This window comes from Phaseolus vulgaris, chromosome 4, assembly GCF_051622355.1.
Source record: "Phaseolus vulgaris cultivar YP4 chromosome 4, ASM5162235v1, whole genome shotgun sequence".
NCBI classification, from domain to species: domain Eukaryota; kingdom Viridiplantae; phylum Streptophyta; class Magnoliopsida; order Fabales; family Fabaceae; genus Phaseolus; species Phaseolus vulgaris.
In genome coordinates, this window is record NC_143501.1 from 14,351,612 (window position 1) to 14,377,402 (window position 25,791).

At 33.2% G+C, this 25,791-nt stretch overlaps 2 protein-coding genes across 5 annotated transcripts; both read left to right on the plus strand.

Annotated features, from left to right (window-relative positions):
• The first annotated feature begins 1,431 nt into the window (after positions 1–1,431).
• LOC137837306 (protein IQ-DOMAIN 3) lies at positions 1,432–6,447 on the plus strand. 3 transcript variants are annotated; one of them, XM_068646274.2, is made up of 6 exons: positions 1,432–1,741; positions 2,500–2,577; positions 2,989–3,282; positions 4,209–4,436; positions 4,598–4,720; positions 5,071–6,447. In XM_068646274.2, the coding sequence occupies exons 2-6, from the start codon at positions 2,509–2,511 to the stop codon at positions 5,713–5,715; spliced, it is 1,359 nt and encodes a 452-aa protein (XP_068502375.2). In that variant the 5' UTR covers positions 1,432–1,741; positions 2,500–2,508; the 3' UTR covers positions 5,716–6,447. The 3 variants fall into 3 exon arrangements, with proteins under 3 accessions (XP_068502375.2, XP_068502374.2, XP_068502376.2); XM_068646273.2 differs by having other exon boundaries at positions 1,619–1,838; XM_068646275.2 differs by having other exon boundaries at positions 1,718–1,838; positions 2,494–2,577.
• A 12,464-nt stretch (positions 6,448–18,911) lies between these two features.
• LOC137837308 (Chaperone DnaJ-domain superfamily protein) lies at positions 18,912–22,313 on the plus strand. 2 transcript variants are annotated; one of them, XR_011085411.2, is made up of 4 exons: positions 18,912–19,245; positions 20,434–20,612; positions 21,412–21,778; positions 21,870–22,313. XR_011085411.2 is itself a non-coding variant. In XM_068646276.2 (3 exons), the coding sequence occupies exons 1-3, from the start codon at positions 19,243–19,245 to the stop codon at positions 21,566–21,568; spliced, it is 339 nt and encodes a 112-aa protein (XP_068502377.1). In that variant the 5' UTR covers positions 18,912–19,242; the 3' UTR covers positions 21,569–21,849. The 2 variants fall into 2 exon arrangements, 1 of the variants encoding a protein (XP_068502377.1); XM_068646276.2 differs by lacking the exon at positions 21,870–22,313 and having other exon boundaries at positions 21,412–21,849.
• The last annotated feature ends 3,478 nt before the right edge of the window (positions 22,314–25,791 follow it).

A 25,791-nucleotide genomic window follows, 5' to 3' on the forward strand; every position in this document is an offset into this window, starting at 1 on the left:
TGGAGCTTACACAAGTTCTTTGCTAGGTTAAAGACCTCTTGAAACAAACCAAATTATAACTTCATTCTATCATATTAATGCCATTCAACTACTACAAAGTAAATTATGGCATTGCATGTAGTCCAAAGTTCGGTATCCTTGTATGCTTTGACCAGGGTGAATGTCTCTAAGTCTCTATATGGATTCCATATAAACTACAATAAATTGATATATGTTACATAATTTGATATTTTGTATAAAACCTAAAGACTTTGTGGAATTGAAATTAGTGATATTTTTTTTATATTACCTTATCACCTTAAATGTGATTAATCATAGACTTGTACCATTGTGAGAGACGCTTTTAAGTTTAAAACTCTCTCATTGCTCCATCTATACACTAAGGGTTAGAAAGTAGGTGCGTGACACCATGCCTATAATTGCAATAGTGATACACACCTACCCAATTTTTTTGCTTTAACATTTATAGCCTTGCAAATTTCCCTATACACCACATCTAAAAAATCATAACCTTAAACCTCAATTGCTACACAACAAGTTTGACATAAATTGGTAAAAAAAGGTAAATACATAAGATGAACTTTTTTTGCCTATTTTTTCAAGCATCAAAACTCCTCTAATCAAACATGCCCTACAATCAGGTGTAGTTGTTCTTTAGTGGGTTTGTCATTGAGTGGAAACATTTTCTCTAAACTACATTAGTTTCACTTGTGAGTCAATTAGTGAATGACCTTTAACTAGTGTGACATCCACATTAGTGTCGCATATTCCTTCCCAATCAAATATTGTGGGTCCAACTACTATTATTTCATCAACTCCTATACCTAGTTGAAGTGCAATGTTTTGTAGCGTAATGATACATTGCTAATTGGAAGGTGAAATGTAAGTTTCAGATCTCCACCTCTCAACGAAAACTACGATTAAGCCATGATCCAATTTTAAATACCTTAATTTTACATTTTGAGTAAATCCTGCTTAGTGCAATATTGAAATTATTAAAGTGTGTGGTTTTAACATTAAATAATAAATCTCCACGGCATAATGTTTAGGGTCCTCCAACAATGAACAAGTGATTTAACATTAAAATTTTCATTGTAAAAAAAGGCTATGACTAAAAGTAATGTCATCAACTTAGCATAATAACAACATAAATAACTTTTGTGTAAGTCAAAATAAGTTCGTAAGGGAGAAATAAGTACGAAAGTAGTTTTTCAATGAAGAATAATTTTGTTGATAATTTCATGAAGGATAGAATTTCTTGAAGTCATATTTATTGAGGGTGGAGGATGCATCTTGTGCGTGCCACTCTACCGAGGGCTCTAAGTTAATGTTTAGGAAATAATGGTGATGAGGTGGATGCATCTTGTGTGTTGATGGGGTAGATTCAATGTTGGTCATTGGTATATATTTCGTGAATTAAATAGGTCATTTAGTTCAGAGCAACCAAAAGTTAATTTAGTTTCTTTCTTTGTGCTTCATATGTGTAACTTGTTTTTGTTTTGTTTGGTTTCGTTTAGTTTGTCTGCTGTTTAACGTTAAAATCAGCAAACGCAACAGAATTGGGACCCAGTGAGCATGTGGATACTGTTATGTTCCGTTCCCGGTAGTTGAAGTTTCCTTCAACCCAAGATCTGGTCCCTCTTTCTTCTTCTCTTGTGGGCCTCATCGACTTCTTCTATTATTCTGCCACACCAAGTACCCTTGAGTTTTATTTGCAGGATTCTGGGATTCTCATGCAAAGGTCTTGGAATGTTTTTCACTTCATTGCCTCCTCTTTCTCTTGCATTTGTCCATTTTTGCTCCCTTTTTCTTTTCAAGTTTTTTGCCCTTCAAAACTGGTAGCTTTCTACTGGCCTTCTTACTTTCTTCTTTTGCTCTCTTTTACTTGTATTGGTTTATACTGTATATGGCTTTTTCATTCTCCATCTCTCCATTGCATACTAAATTTCCCTTCTTTTGGAGTTTTTCTCCTTCAAAATTGAAAATCGTGACATTTTCATGGTTTTTTCAAATTATCACATCTGGGTGTTTCTTCATTTTTCCACTGCAAAACAAAGTTGCATTTTTTGTTGTTTTTCATGAGAACAGAGCCTTTTCTATGATGGAGATTTAGAACCGTGTTCTTATCCATTCGTTCTCATCACATTAACAAATAAAAACTTGCTGAAATTTTCTATTTTTCTTTGTTGGATGGCGTTTTTGCTATTCAGTTTCAGTTTATGGTTCTTCTCAGTAATAACTGATTATTTTTGGTCAAACACGTTTGTCATAGATCTGTTTACAGCGTTTCTCTGTTAAAATTTCCTTTTCCAAGTCTATGCATGAGTTATGTTTTCTTCAACGGTTTTCTTCAGAGTGCATTAATTGGAATATGTGGTTTGAGTGTTGACTTTAATTACTTTTAATAGAAGTTTGGTCATCTTTTTCTTCCCTTCTATGGATGATGTTTGTGTTGATACTGAGATCTAATTTGCCTTTCCTTTTCCGTCGAAGTAACAGGAATTGCAAATGGGGAAAAAAGGAAGTTGGTTTTCTGCAGTGAAGAAAGTTTTCAGTCCAGATTCCAAAAAAGATAAGGTTTACTTTAATTATTACGTTCATTGAACAAGGAAAAAGAACGACTATTACAAGCAACACCTTTTTTGACACATTTCTTAGATGCTCTCTATGCTATTCAACTGTTCATAGAAATTTAAATCTTTTGGTACAATTGCTTTTAAGGTTGAGCCAATAGTTGAATGAGTTTTGAGCACACAAAAAGTGGGAAATGGAGAGTTTCAGAAGACAAGTACAAAAATCTTTAAATTTCCAAGAATACTAGAGATTTCTCTAATTGGAAATTATGAAATCATGTAAAAGTTATCACATAAGAAGCGAGAGACTGTATATTTAAAAGTTTGTTTTGCTAGTATTCTCGAAGAGAATTTGATTTTCTTACAATATGTGTCTATCTCAAACTACCCTTTTACTTTTTTTGTGTATTGAAAGAAAAAACAGAAAAGCCACAAGTCAAAGAACACAAGCAGTGACAAGGAGGGGGAAGTAGCAGAAGCAGTTGCTCTTCCACCAATAGAAGATGTTAAATTAATAGAGGCTGAGAAGGAACAAAGCACGCATGCTGCTTCTTTGGCTTTTGCCACTGCTGTTGCAGCAGAGGCTGCTGTTGCTGCTGCTCAGGCTGCTGCAGAAGTTGTTCGTCTCACAAGTATGCCACATTACACTGGAAAGACCATGGAAGAGATTGCAGTTATCAAGATTCAGACTGCATTTCGTGGATATATGGTATTTAATTACTTCTTTTCCTTTTTTACTTGGACTTCACAAATTTGGAAAATGGATGTCCTTTCTTTTAAAGAGGTTAAATAAGAGAAATTTGATAAAAATGTTGAAGGGTATAACTTGATTTTAACATATGGAAGAAACTTAATTCATTTACCTTATTTTCTTTTCTTAAAAGTATTTGTTTTACTGAGAAGTTTATCCAAACATGGTACTACATTACGAAGGTTGTACCTACTAATAGTACTGTTAACAATAGAACTGAGCATAAAAGGAGATAGAAGAGTGGAGCATACTTGATGTTATAAATTTGCACTCTTTGCGATTAGAAAAATTATGAAACTCCTAGTTGGGCACAACAAACAGCAAATTATGGCTAAGCTAAATGTAGACATCACGAGCCCACATCTACAACTAGCTTTTTCTTCACAAAAAACAAGCTTTAACAAAACTCAAAATAAAAAACTGTAGAAACATTAAGTGACAGTTTAAAAATCTCAATTGCCAACAAATACAGAAAAGTGGTAATTATGCATTCAATGGTAAATACAGAAAATAGGGAAAAGAAGTTCCAATAAATAACAACTTTGCCAAATAATACAGTAACCTCGTTATTATGCCAAAAGTTCTAATTGTAACTGGGTTTGCAGGATTTTGCATGAAAGCTCAAATGACTTGGAGAAATTTCAAATTTATATTCATTTCCAGAAGAAGTTTCATTTTCCTTTTATACCACTTAATTTATTTTCATGGTTATGAACAGAATTTTTTGGTTTATAGGCTGTGATGGTGCAATCTGTAATTATATTCAAAGGTGTAAAACTTTTGGAGAAACAGCTTCTTGAATATGAATAGAATTTGTGCCTAAAATATAGTTAGTTGCTTTGTGTTGCATATATAATGAGTGGCTTTTGGTTTGGAAATTATAGGCAAGAAGAGCATTGCGTGCCCTGAGAGGTTTGGTGAGGCTGAAAACCGTAGTGCAAGGGCAATGTGTTAAAAGACAAGCTACTAGCACCCTACGAAGCATGCAAACTCTAGCAAGATTACAGTCTCAGATTCGTGAAAGGAGAATTAGAATGTCTGAAGAGAACCAAGCTCTTCAGCGCCAACTGCAGCAGAAACATGAAAAAGAACTTCAGAAGCTGCGTGCTGCTGTAAGCATTATGTGCATATTTTCCTCTTCTATTAGAAGGCCTTTTGTTTTATTACTTGAGATTCGTTACTTTTCATCTGAAAACAATAAGCCTGAAAGGAATGATATCTGATGATGAGTGCTGGCTTTTGAATATGTATTGAAGTGCAAATGCTTTTACAGCAGGTTGGAGAAGAATGGGATGACAGTTTGCAGTCAAAGGAGCAAATTGAAGCCAAATTGTTGCACAAGCAAGAAGCAGCTTTCAGAAGAGAGAGAACTTTGGCCTATTCATTCTCACATCAGGTGACCAGACTACCTTATTTGTGGGTACTATGGGTATTAATTAATGCATTCTGAAGGTACTATGTGCAAACCTATTAAAGAAATCCAATTAATCAAACCAATTCACACAAAGAATGGTATTGCACATTACATTCTCTGGCATAGGATTCAAAGTCGTTTACTTGATGACTTCTAATAATAGTTACATCGTTTTTTATGCACTCTTTAGATCAGCATAATGCACTTGTACAAGCTCAAAAATCTGTTTGCCCCTTGGATCCTGCTCATTGATTTACAGATATTTATCAACAAAAGTACTGTTTTTTTGTATTATGATGTATAAATTATAACTAAATTACTTTGTTAAACAGCAAACATGGAAGGGGTCTTCAAAATCATTAAATCCCACATTCATGGATCCAAACAATCCCCAATGGGGGTGGAGTTGGCTGGAGAGGTGGATGGCTACTCGGCCATGGGATGGCCACAGCACTGTGAATCACAATGATCACGCATCTGTGAAGAGTGCAGGAAGCAAAGCCATGTCAGTAGGAGAAATCGTCAAAGTTTATTCTCTCCAAGACCACCACAACCATGACAAAAGACCTTCCCCTTTTGGCCAAAAGGCAAGAAGACCATCCCCTCACATTTCACCTTCAAAGGCACTATCTGCTAATGGCAAGGCAAGGCCATCAAGCTCAAAGGGTAGTAGTGTCTGGGGTGGAGATGAGGACTCAAGAAGCATGTTCAGCATTCAATCAGAGCGATATCGCCGTCACAGCATTGCAGGATCCTCAGTTAGAGATGATGAGAGCCTTGCAAGCTCCCCTGCCATTCCAAGTTACATGGCACCTACAAGCTCAGCCAAGGCCAGGCTCAAAATCCAAAGGCCTTCACCTGAAAAAGGAGGTGCTGCTGTAAGGAAACGTCTTTCTTTCTCTCCTTCAGCTGCTCCAAGAAGGCATTCTGATCCTCCTAAGGTGGAAATTGTTTCCAGTAATGGAAGGGGAAGGTAGTGCTGTGTGTGGATATCATTGCCACTTCAGTAATTCTTGTAGGAGAACAATATCTATGCTTCTGTTTGGATAAATTTCTTCATAATCACTTATAAGAAAAGATAAAATGAATCCAACTTTTCTTGTAACTTAAAATCAACTTATATATGCCTATAAAATCTCATATAACTACTTCTTTACAAGTATAGGTGCATAAGTTGATTTTAACGTACCGGAGTTTGATTCATTTATTTCCTCTCCAAACAAGTATTTATAGAGAAAATTTATTCAAACAAGTCTTATAAACACAACTGATTAAAAGACTAAAGATAACCTGAGCACAAATTATATTTCAATGTATCTTAAGCCTTTGAATAGTTGTGTTTATATTATAGAGACTGTTTCCTGCGCCAATTGCTCTTGGCACCAAGTCTCTTAGAACCATGAATGAAGATTTTGATAGTTGCTTTGGTCCTCTTCTTCAGTTCCCCTCTTGATGGTGCTTTCAGGAGTAAGATTCAATATTTGCTTATCAGTTTTGTTCATATGGTCAAACATATTTTACATTTCTTCTTAACAAACAACTCTATTTAGGTGGATTTGTTTTAGGAGTGACTCTAGCTTTTTGACAAGGTATGTTTTTGGTTTAACTTACTCTAACCCTTGTTGGGGTAGTGAGCTATTTGTATTATTTTATTGTAAATCAATGTTTGGTTTTGATTGTGATTATATTAAACACCAATTTTTATCTTACATCAAGGAGTAATCCTCACTTGTGTCTACAAAATTGTAAGACATTTTAGTTTAATTCTTGAAATTTATAAGTAAGAATTTCCCAAAGAAAAAAAAAAAAATCAAAGATGCATCCAGGAAGTGATAAGAGCAGTATAGGAAATTTATTTTCTTAAAATTTATAAAATAGATGTAGATTGTTGGAACATAAAAGTTTCCTTAAAAGAGTGAAGGGGTTATGTTTTTTAATTTTAATTAATATCTTGAAGGAATTTCCCTACAAATCAAAGAAACATAAGAGATTTAATCAAACAAACATGCATTAAGGGTTCTTTTTCAACAATCCAACTAATGATTAAAATGAGTTTGATCCACTTAATTAACCCAAACAGTTTACAAAGCGAGTAAAATCAAGTAAAAAGATTATAACTTAAATTGAATTAATCATTTTTACTTCAATTCATTTTAACCTGTAATTTAAATGGCTTAGATTGGACTGATTTATTTTATAGAATAATAATTATATTTTAAAAAATAAAATATTAGAAAAAGTATTTTATTAAAACATACATATCGAATCATTATATTTAAACTATGAACTGCATTGGAGCAACACAAACTATGTGGCCCATCAAATAGCCGTCCTAACGCCTTTATAATTAACTTTTTTTAGTTTTTATTTTTACAATTATGATATATATATATATATGTTTATTTATTTATTTAAATATAAATTTATGTGTGTTTGTATGTATGAGAGATTGAGTTTTATGAGGATTGAGGAACGAGAGAGATAAAATAAGAGAGAAAAAATTAAAAAACTGCTCTACATTTAAAACTGTTTCTAATAACGGTTTTAAAGAGGATAATCAATCTCTTCACCCTCCTGCCACTTAAGTGACCACAAATAAAATAAAATTAACGTACCAATCTCTCTACTTTCCTGTCAGTTAAGTGAGAATAAAATTAAAAAAAATACTTATTTAATAAAGAAGAATATGGTTTAAAACAGAAAAATAATCAATTTCTCCACTCTCCTGCTAGTTAAGTGACAACAAAATAAAATTAACTTACCAATCTCTCCACTTTCCATTAAGTGAGAACAAATAAAATAAAATTTTAAAATTAAAAAACTGTTTTATTAACTTCTAAAATTATAAAATGTCCAAATAATCAAAATAAATTAATAAAAAAAAATATTAAACAAGGATAAAATAAAATAGAAAAACAATTTAGAAAAGTTAAAGTAGAGTATCTCTTTTATTTTTAGGTATAGATGAAGAATCAACACATCATATTTTTTATATTTTATGAAATCAAGTTTGCAATAAAATAATGTGTTAATTTCAAATATCCAATAAAAAAAAAGATTTTATTCTAAATGTCAAGTCAAATGGTATTGAAGCTACTGTCATCCCCTGAGAGTAAATTGACTAACGCATACATTTTCTTAGTTTCATCTCAACACAAAGGAATGAAAATGAAGCAGAGATGAATTTAAAAAGCTTAAAACCTAAGAGAGAAGGCATTAATAACCCATACTTTATGATACTTGAAGAGTATTTTTGATGAATCTTGGAATCGCTATTTCTATCAATTGGTTGAATAATTGTTTGATGAATTCTTGTACTCATATGGTTAAAAAAAGGAGAATTTTTTCTTTGTCATGCTGGTGAAGTTTGTAATTTTTTTATTTTTATTAATGTCTTTTTACGGACATCTATATTCAGTTTTCTCTTGATGAATTTTAAATGGGTGTTTTTCGAATTCTTAATGTTGTCCCTACTCAACTACATGCTAATAGTTGGGCTTCTATGCAAGTCTTTCGTGTTATATGTAAATTTCTTTCTTTATCTCCTAGTTAGAAAGTTTTTCTTCATTTCTATAGTTCTCCTTCTGGTAAACGTTTCGGTTGGTTGTCTTTAATTAGTTGATCTAAAGCTTGTTTGCTTTCTCCTTTCACTTCTTACAAAATTTTTAAAGGAGGTTTTTTCCAAAATTCCTATTGAAAAAATCTGAAAGAAATATTTTTATGATGGTCATGTCCCAAAATTTCCTTTCTACTGAACTAGTGGTCCTTTAAAGTTTAATTATTGGTCACGCCATTCAATGAATCTGGAAGACCTTCAAGTCCTCTCGATTCTCGATCACTTGTCCTAGAAGCTTCCCACTCGTGTTCTACTGTGAATCTATTCTCGCCTAAACCGGAAAGGGATTTTATCGGTATGTTTTTTTTTTCAAATTTTTCTTTCTTAATAAGAGAATTTTAACTTTGCTAAATTTTCTCTTGGATTTCAGGTTTAATGGTTGCCACCAATTAGAAAGGTCGAGTATACTTTTAAAAGTTACTCAGGAAACCTGGTAGCTCGACGCCTAGCCGAGAAGGGAAGTCGAGGTTGTGGAACCAATCTCTCGGGTTGAATCCATTCTCGACACTACCAATGTTGTTGTTGAACCTCCTAAGAAAAGCAGGAAAAGAAACAAGGGTAATATAGGCGGTCTCATTCATCACTAAGACGTCATCGTCATGGCGTCGAAAACTCTTCTTAACCACTTTCGAAAAGACTATTTGGTGCTTCCACACGCTTTTCCAATTTTGTTCACACTAATTTGGATGGACCAACAAGACATGTTTCAGTCAACGAACGTATCATCTTTGGCAGATGCAGCAATCGAGCTTTCTCGGTGTTTATTGGTTTCAGAAAGACTTAAAAAGGAGGCCGTTAATAGTGTTTCTACCACCGAACATGAAAATATAAAGAGGGAGCTCGCCGAATCCGATAAAAGCCTTGAATCCGTTCTTGAAACTAACGTTGTTTTCAGATGTTCACTCACATTGTGATACCGAGAAAAAATCTCTAAAGGATGAAATTGTTGGTTTAGGGTTTACCGTTGCAGGCTGAAATCCAAAAATTGAAAGGAGGCTTAATTGATTTATCCACTGCTAAACAAGCTGATGCCGAAAGGATAAATCAGTTAGAGAAAGGCTTAAATGAAGCCCAAAACTTTGTAGTTGAACAACATAAATTGGGTTTTTCTAAGGCTCTTCAACAAAGGAAATATCAACACGAGTAATAGTGAAATAGTTCAATTTTCGAACTAATCTTCTGTAGTTCTCAAGATCTGAAAAAGGCTACCCCTGATTGGGTAGAAGTTTGACATTGGGATCCATGGGAGTGTCAATAGATTTTGAATTCATCAACCCAATTTCTTCCAAAATATCCAATGAATATTTTCTTTGAGAGATAACAACACCAGTATTGGATTGTGCTACATCAATCCTTAAGAAATATTTGAGTTTGCCAAGATCTTTGGTATGAAAGTGTTGACAAAGGTGTTGTTTTACTTGTGAGATGTCATGGTGATCACTGATAGTAAAAACAATGTCATCAACATATACTACAAGATAGATACACTCACCACTCGAGTGACGATAAAAATCGGAATGATCTGCTTCACTGCAAGTCATACCAAACTGTTGAACAACATTGCTAAATGTTCGAAACCAAGCCCTAAGAGACTGCTTGAGGCCATATAAGGATTTGCGAAGACGACATACCAATCCAAAAGACTCCCTTTGAGCAACAAAATCGGGAGGTTACTCCATATAAATTTCTTCCTACAAATCCCATTAAGAAATGCATTTTTGACATCCAGTTGATAAAGAGGTCATTGTTGAAGAGCAACCATGACTATGAATAAGTGAACAAAAGCCATCTTTGCCACTGAAGAAAAAGTATCACCATAGTCTAAACAAAAAATTTGGGTATAACCCTTAGCCACAAGATGAGCTTTAAGACAATCAATAGTACCATTAGGACCAACTTTGATAGCAAAAATCCACTTGCAACCAACAATAAATTACCTAGATGGTAAAGGAACAAGTTCCCAAGTTCTATTATTCTAAAGCGCATTCATTTCATCAAGTATGGCCTGGCGCCAACCAGGATGAGCTAAGGCATCACCTATAGATTTTGGAATGGATACAAAAGTAATAGACGAAAGGTAGGTATAAAAGGGTTGAGATAGTCAATGGTAACTCAAAGCAGTATAATGTGGTGAGGGATTACGAGTAGAATGTATACCTTTACGGATAGCAATAGGAATATTAAGTTCAACTATCAGAGCCGGAGGGGGATGAGGTGTTGGCACTAGAAGAAATTCATTTGATTGATGATGAGACGTTTGACGATGACTATATACCTGAAGAGTTGGAGGCGATGGTGAATCTTTAGATGCATTAGGCTTAATAATAGGAATATTAACTTGATTAGATGAAGATAGAGAAGGAAAATGACAAGACTTAAAGTACATGGAAGATTCATTGAAGGTGACATCTACTGAAATAAAATAACGATTTACAGAAGGTGAGAAACATTTATATCCATTTTGTGATCTAGTGAACCCTAAAAAGACACATTTGTGTGACTTATAGGAGATAATTTATCAAAACCAGGACTAAAATTATGAACAAAACATGTGGACCCAAAAACTTTGGGAGGTAAAGAGTGGAGAGGGTCATGTGGAAATAAAATAAAATGAAGAATTTTTTCATCTAAAACTAAAGATGACATGCGATTAATGAGATAACATGCACTAAGAACAACATCACCCCAAAAACGCCGAGGAACATCACTATGGATTAAAATAGTATGAGTTGTTTCAACAAGATGTCTATTCATGCGATCAGTTACCCCATTTTGTTGAGGTGTGTAAGCACATGAAGTTTGATGAAGAATACCATCAGAAGCCATAAATTTTTTAAATGAATGAGAAAGATACTCATGCCATTATCACTGTGCAAAATTCAAATGGAAATTCCAAATTGATTTTTAATTTCATTGTAAAACATTTGAAATATGGAAAACAACTCAAAAAGGTTTTTCATTAAAAACACCCAAGTACATCTTGAATAATCATCAATAAAAGTAACAAAATACTGAAATCCTAAATTAGACTTAATATGACTTGGTCCCCAAATGTCAGAGTGAACTAAAGCAAAAGGAGATGAAGTACGCTGGGGACACTACTAGGAAAAGAACTACGAATGTGCTTCCTTAACTGACAAAACTCAGATGATAAACTAGATACATTAGACAAACTTGGAACAAGTTGTTGCATCTTGGCAAGACTAAGATGACCCAACCGAGCATGAATGAGAGTTGGAGAATCCATAATCGTGCCAACATGTACATGAGCATTTATAACTGATGGGCCCACGTCTTGTCATGAAACGCTTTTGGACATGTACGAAAATTGTCTTTTGTACATAAAGGTCTTTTCGTGTCAGTGCAAGTAAGCCTCATCACCTCGCTCAGCTCGGCTCGAGGCTTATGAGTTGTGTACTATTCAGATGTGATCGGTTAAAAGACCAATATGATTGGTTCATATGTGTAACCAATCTAATGAGATTTAGCTCGACATTATTAGGATGAGGAAGCATGTTTTTACTCTTTGGTTATTTTCTACATTTAAGCAAATATTTCAGGGATTCTTGTTTTTTCGTTATATGAAATATTACCTAGGAAATATACTTGAAAAATGATGTCGTGAGTATTTTTAAATAGTTTTTATTGAATGAGTGATTTTGATTTTAGTTGTTATATATATCTGTTGTTATATGATTCCTCAAAGAGAGGGATTAGCGGAAGACGCTATAAAAAGGGGATGACCTTCAACGAGTGATGCAATTATTATTTTATGCATTACATACTACACTGATACATTTATGCTCTTACCGACTTTCATTGGAGTATTGTTAACAGGTGGAGTCCCCCTCATCTTATTGTGACCCTCAGACATTAAAAAACTGCAGTTGTGAAGAGATAATCTTGAAGACCACCTCCAAATTTTCGACCTTCAACCCAACGAGTTGTTACTCAATATTGGGTTGAGAAGTTTCTTACCAAATATTTCGATAATTTATGTAGTAAGGTGATTTCAAATTATTCAAATTTACAAATGATTCAAACCCAACAATATAAAACAAGTATTATATTATTAATTGTTTCAATAATAAATAATACATATAATAGATTATGAATATTTCAATAATTTAAAGTAGGATAATATAAATAAGACAAAAATATACATATATCTCCTATTCTTGTGACAAATTTAAAAACTTGGATATTATCTATATATGTATAATAATGTAAAAATTACATATTAAAATTAAATCAGATTAGAATATATATCTCCATGATGAGTTTATTTATCATCTTAATTGATGTGATTCCACTAGCCATATAGAGAATGATTCTTGACATTCTTAGGAATCATCTTGAGTTGGTTAAGAGCTAGACACTTTATCATAGAAATGGATCAAGGTTCTATGAACAAGAACTCACCAAAACTAGTGCCAAAACACAAACTCATATAGAAGATCCAATTATTGTCAAATTGAACCAACAAAAAGAGGTAAAACTTAAATCCACCGAATAGAATTGGAAGGAAAGCAAACTGAACCGAACAAAATGTAAAAGAAAGGCATAGAACTGAAAATACTTGTTGGAAAAAGAAAAGTACCGAACCAAACACAAAGAGAAATAAGAACAGCTGCTGGAAAACTTAAAAACCGAACCAAAAACAACAAGGAAACAAGCTAAGACAAGGAATTAATAAAGAAGAAAGGAAGGAGAAGAGGATTGCTCATGAAGATGGATGAATGATGAATGATCACGCCACTAGAAGTGTGGTTGCTCCTAGATGAGTGTGCTGCTGCCACTTGAGGACACCATGGATCCTTCAAGATAAGACTAGAGAAGAAGGCTCAAAAGCTCTCCAATGCTCACTCCAATTTTGAGTATAGTTTCTTTAGATAAATTCCAATCTGAAAAATACAAAGGGAGCACCTATATTTATACTCCTAAGGTGCTGAAATGCAAGCTACACAATTTCAAAATTCCCCCGTAAATTCAAAAGCAAGTGGCGCCTAAACCAAGACATGAGGAAGGTGTGATCCCTTCTCTCACTTTGGCACCTCCTTATTTACTCCTACACCTATCTACTAACACCCCCCCCTAAGACTCCTAACTAAAGACTAAAAGATGCTTTAACAATAGAGGTTTCTAATGTTTCCCTCTAAGCACCTTTCTACGCAATATTTATTTAATACTTGGCCTTGCCCTTCATGGGATGAACTTTTGGCTTTTGGGCTTTGGCCTTCTTGGGCTTGGGCTTGGGCTTTATCTTTTGCAAAGATTAACAAGAAAAACTTTAAATGTAAAGGCGAATGATCTTGTTCTTCATTATAAAAAGCCACCTTTAGTTGATTCTCATCATACTCCCTGAGTTGGAGAGAATTCGCCCACGAATTCTGAATCCCTGCATATAACAAAGTCAGTTCTCTTTTACAATCAAAAGTGTAAGAAAAAGGAATACATGACTTAGCAGATGGAGCTAAAGGGATTGCAGAAAAGGAGGTCCTATAAATCGACCAAGTTGGAAAAATTTGTTTGGGAATGATGATGTTTGTTGGAAAAAGACCTCTTAAATGGTGAAACCCATTAGGAGGTATGAAAAAATCATCCCTAACATATTTTAACCAAGTTGGTGTTGAAATAGGAACCTTGGGTAATGAAAAAGATAAAGAAGAAGAAGACCTTGGAGGGTCCATTTGAGGCATAGCACGAGTCAACATGATGGATTTAGAGGAGAAATTGGTGTGACTCGGTGTAGTACTTACTTCTTTTTCTTTCTCATTTTCTCTTTTAGTTTTCATTTTTATTTGGTCCTCATGAACCTCTTTGGGAGAGAGGGGTTTTAATATAACCTTGCGCCCTAGGAAGGAAAAAGACATTGTATTGGATAGGCCATCATGTAAAACATGTCTATCATATTGCCAAGGCCTTTCTAAAAGAAGATGAGATGCTTCCATGGGCACAACATCACATAAAACCTCATCTTTATACTTTCCTATTGCAAAGTTAATGAGGACTTGTTTATTTACCATGATTTCACCTACTTCACTAAGCCATTGTAATTTGTAGGGCTTGGTATGAGAGATAGTGGGTAAGGCTAACTTCTCCACAACTCTTGTACTAGCCACATTAGTGCAACTTCCCCCATCAATAATCAAGGAACATAACTTGTTGTTGATAAGACATCGGGTGTGAAAAATATTTTCTCTTTGAGTATCATTCAAAGATTTTGGAATTGTGCCCAACATACGTCTTACCATCAATAAGTCACCTTCACAAGGACTTTCACTCTCATTTTCACTTTATGGTCTAGAAGGTGAAGAATGCCTAGGTGAATTGGAGTCATGTTCACTAACTACAATGCCTTCATGCATGTACATACTTTGTTTAGACGGGCAATTAGCAGCAATGTGACCATATCCCAAACATTTAAAACACTTTTGACTAGACGATTTAATTGGGGATTTAGGCCTAGAAGTAGATGGCGTAGGATCCTTGGGTTTGAAAGAAGAATCTTTGGAAGGAAATTTTGAAAAAGACTTTTTGTTCTTCCAAGAATTGTTGTAGTAATCATCTTTGGGAATATTTTTAAAATATTTTTCTTTGCAAGTTGGGCTTCCACCTTCATTGCAAGATGAACTAAAAAGCCCAATGATGAATACTCTTGTAACTCAACAATGTCTTGAATATCCTTCCTAAGACCACTCACAAACCTAGCAATCATAGCTTCCTCACTTTCCTCTAATTCAATTTTAAGCACAAGCGTTTCTAGCTCCTTATAATATTCATCCACATTTAGCGTGCCTTGTTGAAACCGTTGGAGTCTCAACATGAGGTCTTTCCTAAAATGTGGGGGCACAAATCTAGCGCGCATTTGATCCTTTAAAGAGTTCCAAGAGTCCACGGGAGGACCCTTGTGATAGATAATGTCCTTTACAATTCCATGCCACCATTTCATGGCATAATCACTAAACTCTAGGGTGGCTAGCTTAAGCTTATGCTCATCTTGGATCTCATGGATCTCAAATATTTGTTCACACTTAGCCTCCCAATCTAAATATACATTAGGATCACTAGAGCCATTAAAACAAGGAAGCTTGACCGAAGGTAGTGATGTGATTCCACTAGCTTAGAAGAGAAAGGTTCTTGACCTTCTTAGGAATCACCTTGAGTTGGACATTATAGAGGCACTTTTCTTAGAGTTGGATCATTGTTCTAAGACAAGAACTCACCAAAAACTAGTACCAAATCCCAAACTCATTTGGATGAACCAATTTTAGTCAAATTGAACCGAACAAAAGAGTAAGAAAAGCAAAGGAACAAGATGAAAGGACTGAAATATAAAACTGCCGAACCAAAACTCATAAAAAAACAGCAAGAACACCAAACCAAAACTCAAGAACACAAGCTAACAAAAACAATAGAAAGAGAAGAAAGGAAGGAGAAGAGAGTGCTCATGAAGATGGAAGAATGTTGGATGATCTCGCCACTAGAAGTGTGGAATGCTCCTAGATGAGAGTGATGCCGCCACTTGAGGACTCCAATGATCCATCAAGATAAGACTAGAGAAGAAGGCTCCAAAAGCTCTCCAAAGTTCACTCAAAATTTGAGTAGAGTTTTCTTAGATTAATTCCAATCTGAATTTTACAAAGAGAGCACCTCTATTTATAGCCTAAGGTGCTGAAAAGTAAGCTACACAAATTCAAAAACTCCCTCCTAAAAAGCTTCTAGAATTTGCGCCTAAAACAAAGCATGAGGAAGGTGTGATCCCTTCTCTCACTTTGGCACCTCCTTATTTACTCCTACACCTATCTACTAATACACCCCCCCTCCTAAAGCTCCTAACTAAAGCCTAAAAGATGCTAAAACAAAAGAGGTTTCTAATGTTTCCCTCTAAGCACCTTCAACTAAAGAAATTACAAAAAGAGAAAATAAATGTCCTCTAGCTCCCAAAGCTTTGAACATGCTTCTTGTAATCCTTTGAGGTGGACTTTGACCTCCATGGGCGTCCTCCATTTGTGCCTCCACCTCTTCTTGATCTTGTTGATTGGCCTCCATGTCCTCTTGAGCTTGATCTCCATCAGGTAGCCTAGCCTTTGCATCTTGGTAGTAACCATTGCCGTAGTGATGTCTTTCTCCTTGATGATGAGGTCTTTGTCCATGAAATTGTGGTGGATTTCTCCTTCTCCTATGCTCTTCTTCACGGCCAAAATCATTTGAAGAGGCTCTTGAAGATGGTCTATGAGAATGATGCCCATCATGGATAGAAGGAGATGGTCTAGCTTGTTGGACCTCCATCTTTTGCATTTTCTCTTCCAAGCGTCTAATAGTTCTTTGCGCTTCATGTAATTCACCAAGGATTGAAGCTTTGGAAGGAGAATTCTGCTTGTAGGATGCATCACTTGAAAATCCAGCCATTTGAAATTAAAAACAGCAAACACACAAAACAACAAACAAGTCAAGAAACAAAATTAGCAAAAACAGTGAGTGTTTTAAGCAAAAATGCCGAAGTGAATTGAGGTAGAAAAAATAGGTCACTCTCAAAGAAATAATGTCCTTGCACCAATCTGATCTTGAGGCCTTGGAATCCTCAAATGAAAGATGTCAAAGCAAGCACACCAATCTCAAAAGCAACCACCACAAAACCAATGAAACAATAAAGACAAACAAGAAAAGGTATAAGCAAGGAAAGGTAATTGCAAAAGGAAAAACTATATGTAAGACAAACTCAAAGAGTAAGAATGAAAGACAATCAAGAAAATAAAGAACTCAATGAGAAAAGTAGGCACACAAAAGAATACTTAAGGAAAAGCACTAGAGTAGATGAAGAAAACAAAAATTTAACTACTGGATTTTTTTTTTTAAAGCAAACTGTGCTTGATATTCACTGATTTAACTGGAATGATGTAGAGCGAACTGGATTATGAAAATTAAACCACAGAAACTTCAAGATGTTAACTCAATAATGGCACTAGAATCAATTAAAAACAGTAAGTCAATTAATTGAGATAAATTTTTTAAAATCGCTGCCAGATTACCGTATTCTTTTCGGCAGAATTGTACACTTTTTTTTATTTTATTTATCATTTTTTGTGTACTTTGAATTTTTGAATGATTCTTTTTTCTACTATTTTCTAACACTTTGAATATCACAAATCCAGAATTTCAGAATTTTCCAGTGAGTAAATCAATTGCAATAAGGAAAAACAGTAAACACTTTTTTCAGAAACAGAGGAATCCTAATAGGAATGAAAAACAGAATTATGAAATAGCAAAGACATAATGGAAAATGATGTATAGGAACTTGTATAGGTCTAGAATACAAGTATGAACTCAATTCTAAATCAGAAAAGGCACAAAGGATCAATATCAAATTCAGAAAAATTATATGACACTAAAGCAAGAAACAATAAAATCAACAAAAGTACTACTAGAAGTGATGACAATTATGGAAAAACAAGACTAAGACAAAACTTGTATGGATTCGAAAAGGAAAATACTCAAACATATGATAGGCAAAAGAATTAATACAACAAGCAAACTCAAATAAGCCTAAAAACAGAACCATAAATTGCAAGAAATTAAAAGAGCTCTTGAAATAAAGTGCTACACAACTCAACAATTAAACAAGAACACACCTAAACTCATGATACCACATGATGTGATTCCACTAGCCATATAGAGAATGATTCTTGACATTCTTAGGAATCATCTTGAGTTGGTTAAGAGCTAGGCACTTTATCATAGAAATGGATCAAGGTTCTATGAACAAGAACTCACCAAAACTAGTGCCAAAACACAAACTCATATAGAAGATCCAATTATTGTCAAATTGAACCAACAAAAAGAGGTAAAACTTAAATCCACCGAATAGAATTGGAAGGAAAGCAAACTGAACCGAACAAAATGTAAAAGAAAGGCATAGAACTGAAAATACTTGTTGGAAAAAGAAAAGTACCGAACCAAACACAAAGAGAAATAAGAACAGCTGCTGGAAAACTTAAAAACCGAACCAAAAACAACAAGGAAACAAGCTAAGACAAGGAATTAATAAAGAAGAAAGGAAGGAGAAGAGAATTGCTCATGAAGATGGATGAATGATGAATGATCACGCCACTAAAAGTGTGGTTGCTCCTAGATGAGTGTGCTGCCGCCACTTGAGGACACCATGGATCCTTCAAGATAAGACTAGAGAAGAAGGCTCAAAAGCTTTCCAATGCTCACTCCAATTTTGAGTATAGTTTCTTTAGATAAATTCCAATCTGAAAAATACAAAGGGAGCACCTATATTTATAGTCCTAAGGTGCTGAAATGCAAGCTACACAATTTCAAAATTCCCCCCTAAATTCAAAAGCAAGTGGCGCCTAAACCAAGACATGAGGAAGATGTAATCCCTTCTCTCACTTTGGCACCTCCTTATTTACTCCTACACCTATCTACTAACACCCCCCCTAAGACTCCTAACTAAAGACTAAAAGATGTTTTAACAATAGAGGTTTCTAATGTTTCCCTCTAAGCACCTTTCTACGCAATATTTATTTAATACTTGACCTTGCCCTTCATGGGATGAACTTTTGGCTTTTGATTGATTCTCATCATTAATCCTTAATTATGACCAATTTTACCATTTATAAAAAAGATGACGAAACCTTCTATTGGAAAATCTATTTTGTATTAAAATATTAATATTAATTTTTTATTAGAATTATGTTAACTCTGTGACTAAATATAGTATAAAATCGAATCTACTCGAATCTACCCAAATCCTAAAGCCAATTCTGTAGTCGTGTCTTCAGCCACCGTCTTCTTCCCATAGCAGAGAGAGTTAGAGGCATTCAGAACCTGTGAATGAAAAGCGCAAAAATTTCTCTTCAATCCTTCAACTTCTCCAGAAATGGTGAGCAGATCCTCTTTCTTGTTCAACATTGTCTTCTTCAATTTTTTCTTTCTTGCCACACTCCTTACTGATTTGACCCATGTAATTTTGAAACAAATTAGTAACTTTGCTACTTCTATTTTCCCTTTTTTTATTCATATTAGCCTCATGATTATCTGTTTTAGGTCGTAATTTTGTATTTGTTTGGGAAAATGCATGTAAGAAGAAAATGGGTAGAAAGGACTGTAATTAAAATGATCCTAATTACATTGTTGCCTTAATAACAAATTTGTGTTTTATAAAGTATTTTTCCCACGCTCTTTTGCTCTCTTATGAAATGTTGTTATACAGAGGGGAAAGTTTAATTTCTAGGCATTGCCGGTGTGAAGAGTTCTGGTCAGGTTACTCTATCAGTTGTAGGTGTAACTTTAAAATAGTTATTACAAAGTCAACAAATTTACCATACATATCTATTTGTAATTAGATGATAGTGTAAAAATTCTTTACACGGTTACTCTGTTGCTTATGTCTATGTATTTGAAACAACTGTATTAGGTTTAGGGTTTGTTTGGACGACTTTCCCATAAGAACTTGTAGGAGAGAAAAAAATCTGTAAGTTAAAATTAGTTTATACACAGGTTAAAAATACAAATTTGGAAAAGAGCTTCTCCAAGTTAGCTTATGCATAAGTGAATTTTAACTTATTTCAGAAATATTTATGGAGAAGCTTGTCAAAGTCACAATTATGTATCATTCTTCCAAAATGAACTTGGCATAGACAACCCCACGTGCATAGTTTGCTCACTCTTCTATGCTACAATAAGAATTAATCATATATGTGATGGCAGATTATATGATTAATTCGTAGCATAAAAGATTGAGCAAGTAGGCACGTGAGGTTGTTTATGCCAAGTTCATTTTGAAAGAAAGATACATAATTATGATTTTGCCTCATTTATCTATTATGACTTTCACAAGCAGGCTATTCCTATTTTCCAACCTCTTATAGCCTTGTCAAATGTGGAAAAGGTTTCATTTATCTAATGGTTTTAGTTGTGCTGGACTCTGAATAAACTTGGATAGTTTTTAGTTATTCGTGTTGGACTAAAAATCATAATTAGTATAAAGAATATCAATTACTATTTCATTTTCTCATTTAGTTTTCTTTAGCATCAAACTTGTCTTTTAACAAACTGCTTTGTACATTAGGCTGCACCATTTCTTGCTGGTCTTGCTGTAGCTGCAGCAGCACTTGCAGGCAGGTATGGCATCCAAGCATGGCAAGCATTTAAGGCACGACCCCCAAAACCCAGAGTGCGCAGATTCTACAATGGTGGTTTCCAACCTACAATGACAAGGAGAGAAGCAGCTCTAATATTAGGCATCAGGTAAGCTTGATATTTGATTGCTCATCAGGCATCAAATTGCATTTGTTATTTCTGGTGGAGAGTGACTCTCGAAGTTAAATGATTAAGTATATGGTGTTAATGTTCATGTATTGTGAGATGTAGTTATGTTATTTGATAAGTGATGTCTTTAAACATAATTACTACTTTATCCCTTAACGTTTGCTGATTGATCAAATACTCTTACACTAAGTTAGAGTAATCTTACATACACTGTCGTTGGTTCTGGTGATTGAACAAATAACGATAGCTTTAGGTTTTAATCATCCATAAGCTGGAGTTTGATGAATTCCTAGGTGATGAATCCCTTATGCATTTAGTGTAAACCAAGGAATTATGGGAATTCCTTCATGAGGATTAGCCTATTTAAGTGTCTCATGAGCAGCAGTCTATATGATTGATATAAGGAAACAAAATTAATTTTATAGAAACCATAGAACAGTGACCAGAGAGTTCAGATGTAAATCCTGAAAACATATGCATCCTCCAACTGTATAGGATTATCCCTTCTTTGACCACTCATAAAAGGTGTTCTATCCCTGCAAGAAAATTCAGCAAGATGATTCAAGTTATTCTTTCTCTACTTATATAAGTTAATTTATGTAACATTCAATTACTCTTGATGTTGATATCCTTCTCTGTGGCCAAAACTAAGCCTGCCGCCACTCTCGTCCTAGGAATTCATTACTAGGCCTTATACTTTTGCTCCTCCAAGACAAGAATGTTGATCTTGTCTTTGACATGATGTTTTTTTAACTTATACTGTTTCATGATTCATCAGGGAAAATGCAACTGCAGACAAGGTGAAAGAAGCACATAGAAGAGTAATGGTTGCAAACCATCCTGATGCGGGTGGAAGTCACTACCTTGCTTCCAAAATAAATGAAGCAAAAGATGTCATGCTAGGGAAGGCAAAGGGAAGTGCATCTGCATTTTAACACATCTGCATATATATAAATTCTCTTGAAACACAGAGTTATTCTGTTTTGAGGAATTCATTTAGTTTGTAAACGTTGTAGTCTTGTCGTGATTTTTGGTTCCTTGTAGATAATGGAAAGCCAAAGTTTCCTTTCCCTTGTACATTGCTGATGCTGACTTCTCAAAGCTCATAGATATGTAGTTCCTGTCAAATATTGCAATAATGAGTGGTAATGAAACAGTGTGTATGGTACAGTTTTTGGAAGAAGTGTATTGTACAGTTTTTCTTCTTTGTCGTTAACTTTGTTTGCCTATTGTTAGGATGAAATGCACAAAATCAAGAAGATATGCAAGACCACATTCATCTTGAGAAAAAAAGAGTCAAACTGAAACTTCTGACAAGTGAATTTAAGAAGTTAATCTCGAACCGAATTCGAGAAAGATTGACCTTTTCAAGAAAGCCTTCGCCCAAGAAGAATTTAAAGAAAGATTGACGAAGTGCTTATTGGATATAGGGTTCAAGAAGCAGTTATAACGAACTTATTGATTAAAAGGAAAATATGACACATGTTGGTAGTAGATGAACAATGAGTTTTGTATTTTTGAAGTATTAACTGTTATTTTAATATTATAAATAAGATATTGTAGGCACTTTGTAAATGTAACAATAAATTTGTAATGTAGGCACGTTGTAAATGTAAGAATAAATTTGTAAAACATATAACTTATGTGAAAATTCTACTAAGAAAATGACTTTTGTTAAAATATATCCCTTTCACCTTTTGTTCTTTCTCTCTTTTTTACTTCATATTTTTTTTCTTAATCTTTTCTTTTCTTCAATTATTTCATATCTATCACGTATTGTTTTTTATTAATTATTTTACGGGAAATGTTTATCAAAAAGTTTTTGTTTATTTTGTAAAGTGTAAGTTTTTTGGTTTTATATATAGTTAAACAAAATAAAATAAATTTGTATTTATCTGTTTGGTTGAAGATTAAATTGTTTATGTTAATATAAATATAATAACCATTTGTTTTAATTCCAATATTTACATCATTTTATAAATATTTGTTTAAGAATAAGTAAAAGTTGAAATCATAAAATGAAAGCATTTAAAATGCTAGTCATAGTAGATAATCTATTTTTAATCTAAAACAAACTACACGTTCGATTAGATAATACTTATTGTTCTTATTGAAAAGGAGTTGGAATCTTCGAAGATGGATATTCGAGTTGTACGAGCGGATTGAATTTCTGTATTTAAAGGGTTGTCTAGCTTTGATGATGAAGACCGAGTGGTAGTTCACTTGCAAAAGATTATCTGACACTCAAGCTAGCGGGAACTTAGAGAGATACAATAATATTTAAGTGAGAATATGAGAGTGAGTTGAGATGGTTACTCCCTTAAATGATATTTATAGATTTTGGGTCCACTATAATGTTTTATTTAATTGATATTCATTATCAGATATTTGTTGTCAGATATCAAGATGACTTCAATGACAACTAAAGTTAATTTTTTTTTGAGTATTCAATTTGTGCATATTTACATGTGGTTAATGCCCACTATCGCAAGTGAATATATTGAATGGTACAATTATATATGTGATACAATTAATATATGGTACAATTATTGAATATATATATATATTTAATTTTTTTTTATATTGAGTGGTACAATTATATATGTTGAATAATGATGTTAGTAGTAGGTGAGCTATATATAAACCATTATAGGATAAACAACATAATTGAACAATTTCAAATTGAATTAAAATATATAAATCAGTCCTACTTTGTTTTTACATTTTTAGTGTAACATTCTAAAAATGTTACATATTATTACTTTTTCAAATACTATGATTAAAATTATTATTAAATGATTTTAATAATTTTATACATTTTATGATTAATTAAATCAATATTATGTCATATACATGAAGGATTCATCTAAAGTATTGTATTTATTTCAACAATTAAGGTTTTATCTCTAACGTCTTTCAAATGATATGATTAGATATTGAACCTTTGCATGATGAAGTCGAAGAATAGATGAACATGAAATGTTTCTCTCTCTCTTTTTTTTTTTTTTTCATGAAATGCTATCAAAGTTCACAAACCTTAAGACCTCGTTTGACACTCTTGGTCTAACAAATTTTGGAAAGTTTCGTCTACCACATTTTGAAGAGACTTTAGAGGGAAAGTAAACTTAACACAAGGAAATAACTCTTGCATGACAAATTGATGACAAGACAAATGATCTATGTCAAAGAAAAGGAAACTTACATGAAAAGCATGTAAAAAATAATTTCCTGAACCAAGTAAGTTTTTTCATATAAGACTATCAAGGGTCTTAACTAATCATTTGACAATATATAAATATCATAAGACGAATCGAAATATGTTACTTACCATAATAAGAATAAGAGATTTTTAATTACTTATTTGACATGATGGATTTAATGCAAGGGATAATCTCAATAATATTCTTTTCTTCTACTCCAATAAAAACTTTTTAGGTGTAATTTACTGAATTATGTTTTTACCAATTACCTAAAATATTTATTTCTTACAAACTAACTATTGAAATCTTAATTTAATTGAAATCAAAATACCGAACTAAAATTCAAATTGAGAGAAATGTAATTATTACAAGTTATATTATAAATAATAAATTGCCATAAGATGGATACACACACTCTTGAAAGAGAAATAAAAAAAATCGGAAGAAAGAAAATATCATAGGATCACACATTAATTTTAAAAAATATTCAAGAGAAGGAGACAATTGTCATTTTATATATATATATATATATATTATTCTATCTATATTCATGTAAAGTGAGGTGTCCCTAACCTCATTACTATATACTATTTGATATTGATTAAATTGTTCTTGATTTCACTTTATCTTTGTCTCTATTTTAAGAAAGTGCAAATTTCAATTATATGTAGCTGGAGGTTTTTCCTTGAGAATATAAATGAAAATATCAAATTTGAATTGAATTTATTTACATTGAAGTTCATTTATTTTGACTAGTCATTGCAAATATAATTTTGAATTGATACACTTGAATCATGGAGTCCGACTATATAGGTATAATTGATACCTGAACATGAATTAGTTAAGATTGTTATGTTGAATTAGAGTTCTTAAGAAGAAAGAAGTTAGTAAACCAACCTATAAGAGATATTTTTCAATTAGCAAACAAGGTTAGAACAATTGAACAAATTGCTTTTGAAAAAGAAAGATTTAAGAGGTTTGAGAAACATTAAAGAAAAGAAAAAGTTACTTTTATAGATTCTAAAAATAGGTTGAGTATGAAAATCGAGAAGGAAATATATTATATAATGAACAAGGATCAATATGGGTGATTAAAAAGATGGACATCCTTATGCTTGTAAACTATTATCCCCTTGAGAAACTAACGATGATTCAGCAAATCAAACATATAGTTTGATGTTACCAAAAGTGACAAAATTTTCGATATTCTTCTTAAAGATAAAAAAATATAATTAAGTAGTGATTTAAACTCCCTTTAGATTATCAAAAGAAGGGTAAAAAGTATTATAAATATCACAATGTTTTTTGGTAATTTTATAAATAATTGTAAATGTTTCAGGATGTGATTTAGGAAGTTATCGAGAAAAAAGGTTAGTTGAAAAATTGAAGAGAATCAATGAAGGTGGATATTGATCCATTCCAAGAGTAGGTTTTATTTGTTGAACTATTATGATGGTTGATATAGCAGATGATGTCAACCCTCAACGAATAAAGCTAGAGATTACTAAAGACATAATTGAGTGATTGCTATGAGGAACCATTCACTATGGGAATTGGAGTCATCTCAATCATACCAATTGAGTATCAAAGAAGCATTAAACAAAGAAATCACACACAAGATTTTTCTCAAGGAGATATTCTCGAAGATAATGAAAGTGAGTCTAAAAGAGTTTGAATCAATGAGGTTTCGTGTGTGAAACATAAGGAAACAAAATATATCGAATCCTCGAATGGTGAAATGAAGATACATCTCAAGCATTTGATTCTAAATATTGAAAACGAAGACAAATTTACTGAGAAAGTGGATGGTGGGGAAATAATTAATATCCTACCAAAAACACATGTGATGGTTCAGATCACAACAACACATGTGATGAATAGAAGAACTACTAGGCCAGCATAATGGACTCAGGTTTATTTTGTAAAAATGGTGCATATATTAAAAGTATAGTGCAAAT